The following is an 8,911-nucleotide window of genomic DNA, read 5'->3' on the forward strand; positions in this document are numbered from 1 at the left end:
TTTAATTGGATTGGATAACTTTATTCATCCCGTATTCGGGAAATTTCGTTGTCACAGTAGCAAGAGGGTGAGGATGCAGGAATAGGAAAGGCATTTTAGACATAAATAGATAGGTAATAAGTAAGTTAATGAATAAATATATAAATAAGCGTGTTGCTTAGCACATATATACATACATACACATAAATGTCCATTTAATGTGAGATTTTTATCAACGTTATGGAAAATATTTCCTCTATAGTCACCCGTTTTTTCGTGGTGTACCACAAAATCCGCAAAAACTGCGAAATGTGAAATACCACGAAGAGACGGACAACCCCGCACACTCACACCCGTACCTAGGGGCAATTTGGAGTGTCCAATCAGCCTACCATGCATGTTTTTGGAATGTGGGAGGAAACCAGAGTACCCAGAAGAAAACCACGCAGGCCCAGGGAGAACATGCAAAATCCATACAGGTGGACCGACCTGGATTTGAACCTGGGAGCCAAGAGGTGTAAGGCCAGCACACTAACCACTCACACACAAACTACTCGAGCCACCGGGATGTATTGAACAAGTTAATATTGTGAAGTCAAGTATAGTAAGTATCACATCACTTCAAGTAGTTTAGAGTCCACTTCACTTAGAATTTCACTACAGCTCATTAACTTGTTTCATTGAGTTTTCCATCATAGATTGAAAAATATGGTGAAAATGGCTAACTTGCAATTTTTAATTTAATAAACTAATCCGGTCCACATGAGCTCCAGATCATGAGATCTGGCATGAACCAAACTGTTGTTGCCACCCCTGGCAAAGAGAATCATAACTCGCGAGTCCGTGGGCGCCCCTCGACGACTGTCAGAGTGGGGACAACCCCTCCCCTAAGCTCCGCCTCTGGTGACAATAACTATATTTGGAATCTTCAGGTGTGACTGCGATGAGGTTGACAAGCGCAATCATATTGGCCATTTTTTTGATGGGTCATCATTACGATAATTTATTTCCCTCTCGGCGCTCGACATTCTGACGTTTCCGTCTTTGTTCCGTACGCCGACTCTGTGCGTGGTGGGCGACGCGTCTTAAAATAGAGGCGCAGACCTCTATCTGACTGCGTATGATGTCGGGGAGGGGTCGATGGCTTCGCTGGCTTCTCCGGCTGCTTCAACCTCAGCAGAATCCGGTTACAAGTGCGCCTCCCCGCAGCTTAATATTGCCGTGACCCGACACTCGGTTCGCCCACTCCCACCAGCACTAGCACCGCACCGCAGTGGTCCTGTGACGGCGACCACCCTCTTGATTCTCACCCGGAGAGACGTACACGAAGCGAGTCATCATGCCAAAAGTTGTGGTACCAGGTGAGTGTGGTCAATGTGCTTCCAAAAGAAAGTAAACTCTTCTAATCTTTTGGATGAATATGTCAGAGGTCATGTATATTATCAAGAAGGGTCAGATAAAGTGGTTCTAATTTTAGAATGAGCAATGTAGAGTCAGCCACTAATATTATGTCACAACAAAATGTTTACTAAACATAGCAGGTGTCCTACCAATTACTTGGGAAAACCCAAATCAGCAAAACTGAAGTTGTCTTCTTGTGGAAATGTTAAAATGTTATAATGTGCAGTTTTTTTTCCTTGCAGAATCTATTTGAGGGAAAGAAAGTGTTTTTGACTTTTGTTGTTATTTTCTGATGCCAGCAGAGGAAAGGCAACGATAAGAGACAGACAATGTGATGATAACTAACACCAAAAAACTTTTATATTAATAATTTCATATAGGACGTGTCAGATTTCCTAAATTAGTAGTTTTACTCTAATCGTTAATAGGCTGGGATAAATATCTGTGAGTCAAAATGCAGGGATATTGCTATAAAATATAAAATATTGCAAGAAAATGAGGAAACAACTTAAAATGACACGCTTAGGTTCAGGAATGGGTCTATGAACATTCTGGGTCCATTGTACATGCTTTTTACACTTCAATTTTTAATAGTGTTAGTGTCTGTTGGCTTTAATTTAAAAAAACTAATAGAAAAATACAGATGTTTGATTTTTGAACAACATTGTTTCACATTCACAGTCTCTATTCCAGAGATATAATGTGCAAGCCCATAACTTATCACGCATTATCTTTTTAAGCTCACGCCTGTCCTTTCTAACACTCTGTTTTTTTATCTTGGGTGGTGCTACTTTCTTGCCGGTCATGATCAGGTCTACAAAGTAAGTATGCAGGGTGAGACGTGGTCCTTTTGATCACACGGGCTATAGTGGAATGGTTGTCTCTCGTGTGGAAACGTAGACGATTTGCATGTAGGCCACCGCTGCATATGTAGCAGGCATTGTGAGATTGGACTGAGGCCATCGTGTTGTCCATCGTCATTGTCGTCCCGTGGTTCCTCTTCCTTCCTTCCTTTCTTTCTGTTTATATCTTTTTGTGTCATTTTTGACCATGTACTGGTATTCTTGATAGCATATCATCCGAGATTTGCTTGGTAGGATTGCAGTCATCCTTTTCAAAGCATTGTCGTGCTGCATGACCCAATGAGGAACCCTCGAGTGTTTCAAGACATTCACCTCTGACGCTGTCATTGCTGTCCAACAGAGACCGACGAGAAGATGCGGGCCTTTGCCGAGCAGATCTTCGCGTCCGAGACCAAAGGCGAGGACGTCCGTGATGAGATTTCCGTGTTTGACGTGCCTGAGGACTGCCCCATCCTCCACCATGAAATGGCGCACCACTTGCATGCTGACGACGATGTTGAGAAGCGGTGAGTTTGGCGTGCTTTTTATTTCCTGATTTAATACAGACTGTGTGGAATTTGCATGTTCTCCTCGGGCTTGCATGGGTTTTCTCCGGGTCCTCCGCTTATCTCCTACATGCCCAAAACATGCACGGATGGCTGGTTGAATACTCTGAATTGCCCCTGGGTATGAGTGTGAGCGTGAATGGTTGTCTGTCTCCATGTGCCTGGTGTCCATAGTTGGCCGGGATAGGCTCCGGCACCCCCTGCGACCCTTGTGGGGATAGGCAGTACGGAAAATGAATGTTTACATGCACTTGTCATATTCCGCTGAGACATGTCGTCGTTCGAAAACACTAACGTTAACTGTTTCCGAGTACTAAAAAGTGAGACTCCGATGTTATTGATTTGGCACAGCAAGCGTCGTTTTCGTGCTACAAGACCAAGTGACCAAACTACTGCAGCCCCTGTGGTGGAAGTGGACAGACCCACCTACCTGGAAGTACCGGACTTCCAAAGAGTTGCCATCATTGGAGATTACGCCTCTGGGGTACTGTGTGCCAATTTATTCAAATTTTGTACTGCTATAGTTTTAACCATGCAAACTACTGCCATCAGAAAGAACATCCACCGATGCCTATCATTTGAGATTTGATCTACATTTTTAGATTTTACAAAAAATAGAAGTAGACTGTACCTTTTATTGCTGTGTGTTAATCATAGTGGTAAAAATGTATTGTTTCTGACTTGGGAATCTTTGATCTATGCTTAGAAAAATGTCCTTTTTTTGCATTTTAAATGTAGACTGCTGGCAATGCAGAATCTAGATCTGATCCAAATGAACTATAATTTCAAGAAATTTAAAATCCACCACTAATTTGAACGATACACATCTCTTTTCGTCAGGTTACCATGGATGACTTTGAGCTCTCCTGCAAAGGTTTATACCGTGCGTTGACCATCCGAGAGAAGTACATGAAGTTGGCTTACCAGCGCTTTCCAAGGACCGCGTCGCAGTACCTCCGTGACATCGAAGGCGAAACCTTCAAGGTGGAAGACCAGGTGCAACCTGGTGAGGACAATGTTTCATTCTAATTACATTAAAAGCTCTAGAATGATAAAATCATTAAGCCCTTCATCCATGATTTTTTTTTTAAAATGAGGATTTTTTTTTTTCAACCCTTAACTTTGAACTGGAGCTTGACGTCCAATCCATTTGGGTTGGCAGGAAGAATGACGAACAACTTGTAATCTGATTGAAAATAACTCCTTGTACAAATACTGGAACTTTATCAGTGCTTCTCCTTTTCTGTATTCGGTGAAAAATTACCATTTTCTATCCATGTATTTCCAGTTTTCACATCCCCGCCCAAGGATGAAGAAGACGCATTTGAAACAGCAGGACTGTTGGAGAATCTGGGCTACATTGCGCGTATGAAGGATGGTCTCATCTATTTGTACGATGATGCCCAAGCTGCAGACAAACACGAGCCTAGAGACCTGCCTTATCCTAACCACGCTACCTTCATCGATGACATGAACTTTCTCATCGCTCTCATTGCCCAAGGTCCCACGTGAGTCTCTTCTGGGCCTGGGTATTTTCAAATTTTTTAGTGGCTTACAAGTCATGCACCCCCTTACGTCATTGGTTTCAACTATGCAGAGGCCAACCGTTAGATAAATTAATTTGATTATGGCCCGGTGTCTGTCATAATCATTTATTTTTTGATACACTTTGACAAGATATTTTACTTAGTGTAAAAACTGACAGTGGGACTTTATTGTGCCTCTGTTTCACAACAAATAAAGCTAAGATATTGGATTAGGCTTTTCATAGCTTGCCTTTTTTTATTTCAATGTCACTCTGCTTTTAGAAAGACATACACTCATCGTCGTCTGAAGTTCCTCATGTCCAAGTTCAACGTGCATGAAATGCTGAATGAGATGGAGGAGATGAAAGAGCTGAAGAATAACCCTCACAGAGATTTCTACAATTGCAGGAAGGTAGTGGAAATCCAATTCACACATCTTGGGTTGGCTCCCCTCTCTTATGGGAATTGTTGACACGGGTGATTTTCGCCTCACCAGGTGGACACTCACATCCACGCCGCTGCCTGCATGAACCAGAAACACCTGCTGCGCTTCATCAAGAAATCCTACCGAGTGGACGCCGACCGCACCGTGCACAATCTCAAAGGGAAAGAGGTCACCTTGAAGGAGCTTTTTGAATCCCTCCACCTGCATCCGTACGACCTCACTGTGGATTCGCTAGACGTGCACGCTGTGAGTTATTGACAGGAATTAGATATTTGTTATGTATCATAACAGTAAAAAATGGTTCTATTGAATATCTTCATAGGGACCAACACTCTTAAGTATACATAGTTTTAAAAACCCTAACATTGGTATTGCAATTTTCCTAAGAAGCTTTTTCTATGTTTTTTTAAAGGGCAGACAAACCTTTCAGCGTTTTGACAAGTTCAATGCCAAGTACAACCCTGTTGGAGCGAGCGAGCTGCGTGACCTCTACCTGAAGTCGGAGAATCACATCAATGGAGAATACTTTGCTACCATCATCAAGGTCAGTCGCTTTTGCAAAGTATTATGTGTCAATTACGTATAGCTGTCATATTTTCAGTACCTCTTCACTCTGTGCACAAACCTCCAATGCACTGCCACCTAATTCTTTTGAGTCAACTAACCTTTGTTTACACAGGAAGTAGCCAACGACCTGGAAGATGCAAAGTACCAATACGCCGAACCTCGCCTGTCTATCTACGGCTGCACGCCCAATGAATGGAACAAACTCTCCAGCTGGTTTGTCAAGCACAGGGTCTACTCTCCTCACCTCAAGTGGATGATTCAAATTCCCAGAATCTAGTAGGTCCTTTTTCCAATTCATGCAAGCTTCATCGCATCCTTTTAAATTGCTGCCTATTTCTTTTTGTAAATCCTCATTTTAATCTTTGAATCTAGTGACATCTTCAGAGCCAGGGACTTTGTCCCCCACTTTGGAAAGATGCTGGAGAATATTTTCCTCCCCGTTTTTAATGCCACTATCGACCCCAAGTCCAACCCCGAGCTCAGTGTCTTCCTCAAGCACGTAAGCGGGAAAGAAATAAAAATTGATAGCTGTATTTAGCGTAGTGTCTTTGTGGGCAGTTTTTTGGATACATGATTAAATAAAAAGCAATATTTTTCTTATAATTTTATTTGATATAAAGCAAAGTATTTTGAATTATTAATCGTTAATGTATTGTTTATTTTATTTTTCATATGTATACATCTTTTGAAAATGAATACAACAATAATAAAAACCAAAATAATGAATGAAAATGCAATTACACACTTGTACAAAAGTACACGTAACAAGTAACACTCTTAAGTTGATATTTTTTTTCATAGTATGTATTGACATTCCATTGTCGGCGTTAGGCATCCTATTAATTTAAACCAGCAAGATTGGCGGTGAATGCTCATGCCTCAACCTCTCCCCGGTGCATAGGTGACAGGTTTCGACAGCGTGGATGACGAGTCAAAGCACAGTGGTCATATGTTCTCCACAAAGAGTCCCAAACCAGAGGAGTGGGACATTGCTAAGAACCCATCTTACACCTACTACATCTACTACATGTATGCCAATATCGCTGTGCTCAACCAGCTACGGAGGTCAGTAACCTCAAATCGTAAAGAAATTGGTCAGTTCTACATTTTCCCCTTCGGATTTGTTCAATTGATCAAAAATAGCTTGCATTCACGAATAAGGCTTTTAATTTGTGTTCATTGTTACAGACAGAGAGGCATGAACACGTTCATGTTCAGGCCTCATTGCGGTGAAGCCGGCGCCATCACCCATCTGCTGGCTGCCTTCATGACGGCTGACAACATCTCACACGGCCTCAACCTTAAAAAGGTCAGTGACAAAAAGGCCAAGAATGCAACGTACGTGTGTGTGCCTTTCATTACATCAGGGGTCAAGAACCTTTCTGACAGTCATAGACAATTCATATTTTCATATTTTATTATTTGAGAGCCATACTCAGAATTTATTAAAAGTAAAAATACATGAAAACACGTGCCTTTAGTCATTTCACCGCTTCTAAAGCAGAAAAAGTCTTGAAATTATTTTAAGAAAATTGTTACCCTGATGCTAATAAATGGGTTGGATCTATGCAGAAAGGTTTAATTAAAAAATTGACAGTGTCCACATTTTAGGTCACAGTTTAACAGCGAGCCATACGCACCCAGCAAAAAAGCCACATGTGGCTCCCGAGCCATAGGTTCCCTACCCCTGCATTACATGAAGTTAGGTCCTGTTGTTCATGTACTCTGCTTTTGGCGAAATGATCTTTTAGGGCAGAAAATAATAATTTTGAGCCAGGAGAGCAGATTTTGTTGAGGTTCATGTGCTAAAAACTTAACACAGTTATTGAATTGATAATTGCTTCCATGCAGGTCTTGAAAATATGTCCATATTAGCATTCATGTCCTTGGTCCTGGTTCCTCTCAGTTTCTGGAAGCAGACAAAACATTTTAATCTCAAAATAATAGGTTTTAAATGAGATAGACAAAATGAATAAATGGACTTCAAACTATACTCACAGTCATTAAACAAAGATCAATCAGCAATTATACGAAAGTCATTTGTTTGCTAAAACTTTCTGAACATATTCCTCAACCACCAGAGTCCAGTACTGCAGTACCTGTACTACCTGACCCAGATCCCCATTGCCATGTCCCCCCTAAGCAACAACAGTCTTTTCCTTGAGTACGCCAAGAACCCACTGCTGGAGTTCCAAAAGAAAGGCCTGGTGGTCTCGCTCTCCACGGATGACCCCATGCAGTTCCACTACACCAAGGTTTTGCCATAAGATAAAGAAATGAACCAAAATAGAAATGGCTAAATATCTGATGTTGCTTATTCGTTTCACCCACAGGAGCCTCTGATGGAGGAGTACGCCATCGCAGCGCAGGTTTTCAAACTCAGCACCTGTGACATGTGCGAGATCTCCAGAAACAGTGTGCTGCAGAGCGCAATGTCGGACGAGGTAGCGCAATTAGACAGTCCATTTCTAGCATCAATCCATATGGTTTGAATGTACACGAGTACACAAGTGAACGTCTGAAGTTATCGGGAAAATGTCTTCGATTTTTTGCGCTATTTGCAGTTTGCAGAGGCTGTCGTAATGAAAGTATAATACTTTACTGTTGTTGACAACCTCTGAACGCAAAAGTCGAATCTGATAACGGCATCACTGAAGAAACATAATACTTTGCTGCCATCTTGTGGGATTTAGATGCCCAGGAACTGTCTTGAAGACAGCGGAGAATTTTCTTGGGGAAATGTAGTCCTAGTTTAGCAAATTCCAAGATTCCCCCCCCCCCAAAAAAATATGTACAGTTATTCAGAATTTCGATCAGATGGAGAAATTATTATTGAACATCATCTCTGCTATCTGTTGTGTCATCTGTGCTCAGGAGAAAATTCATTTCTTGGGTCAAGACTACTTGAAGGAGGGTCCGGAGGGGAACGACATCAGGAAAACCAACGTGGCCCAGATCCGTATGGCGTACCGCTACGAGACCATTTCCTATGAGCTCAACCTCATCAAGGAGGGTCTAAAGTCTGAGTAAAACCAACACCCAAAATGTGAAAATGAACGCCAATGGAAAATGAATGTCTTTAGTGTCGTTTCATCTGGAGACACTGTTGATAATCCATCACTCTAATGTATTATAATTGCATTAGTATTTGTCTTCTTTAGGAACATCACTGCTCAAGCTACATTAAAAAAAGAATGGGAGTCAACACAGATGTCTGTGATATTTGTACTTGATCGTTACCTCAAGATAGTAGTATAGATACTAGTAAATTGCGCAAGAAGAAAGATTTCCCCAACCTTTTAGTGAACACAAAATACACAAAGGCAAAAGCCAGGGGGTTATTTTAATTTTAATTTTTGAAATTATTATTTAAAGAGACAATACACAACAAAATTTCGCATTATGCATTACAAATCAAGAAAAATCCTGGAAATAAATAATACTACACGTAGGGAGCAAAGGCCGTTGACAGCTGCATTAAGTGGGCGGGATGACGTCGCTGTTAGACGCGGTGAACTTTCTCAGGGAACAATTAGTCAAGTTAGATTTAATGTGTATATAGCCAGTCATTATTTGATATACATT

The 8,911-nt window shown here is 41.4% G+C and overlaps 1 protein-coding gene across 1 annotated transcript; it reads left to right on the forward strand.

Moving 5' to 3' along the window:
- Positions 1-905: 905 nt before the first annotated feature.
- Positions 906-8,531, forward strand: ampd1 (adenosine monophosphate deaminase 1 (isoform M)). Its single transcript, XM_077608930.1, has 15 exons — positions 906-1,340; positions 2,584-2,749; positions 3,140-3,272; positions 3,629-3,794; positions 4,077-4,296; positions 4,597-4,726; positions 4,811-5,005; positions 5,172-5,303; positions 5,439-5,602; positions 5,699-5,825; positions 6,228-6,391; positions 6,515-6,635; positions 7,408-7,581; positions 7,660-7,770; positions 8,201-8,531. Exons 1-15 carry the CDS (start codon positions 1,319-1,321, stop codon positions 8,354-8,356), a joined length of 2,181 nt encoding a protein of 726 aa, XP_077465056.1. The 5' UTR covers positions 906-1,318; the 3' UTR covers positions 8,357-8,531.
- Positions 8,532-8,911: the final 380 nt, after the last annotated feature.

The sequence above is a fragment of the Stigmatopora argus genome, chromosome 1 (assembly GCF_051989625.1).
Source record: "Stigmatopora argus isolate UIUO_Sarg chromosome 1, RoL_Sarg_1.0, whole genome shotgun sequence".
Taxonomy (NCBI): Eukaryota; Metazoa; Chordata; class Actinopteri; order Syngnathiformes; family Syngnathidae; genus Stigmatopora; species Stigmatopora argus.

Bases quoted from the DNA above. Each gene is read 5' to 3' on its own strand.
- ampd1 (XM_077608930.1), top strand. From the start codon at position 1,319: ATGCCAAAAGTTGTGGTACCAG. The intron at 3,273-3,628 runs GTACTGTGTGCC...TCTTTTCGTCAG, and splicing joins TTGGAGATTACGCCTCTGGG to GTTACCATGGATGACTTTGA. The intron at 5,826-6,227 runs GTAAGCGGGAAA...CCCGGTGCATAG, and splicing joins TCAGTGTCTTCCTCAAGCAC to GTGACAGGTTTCGACAGCGT.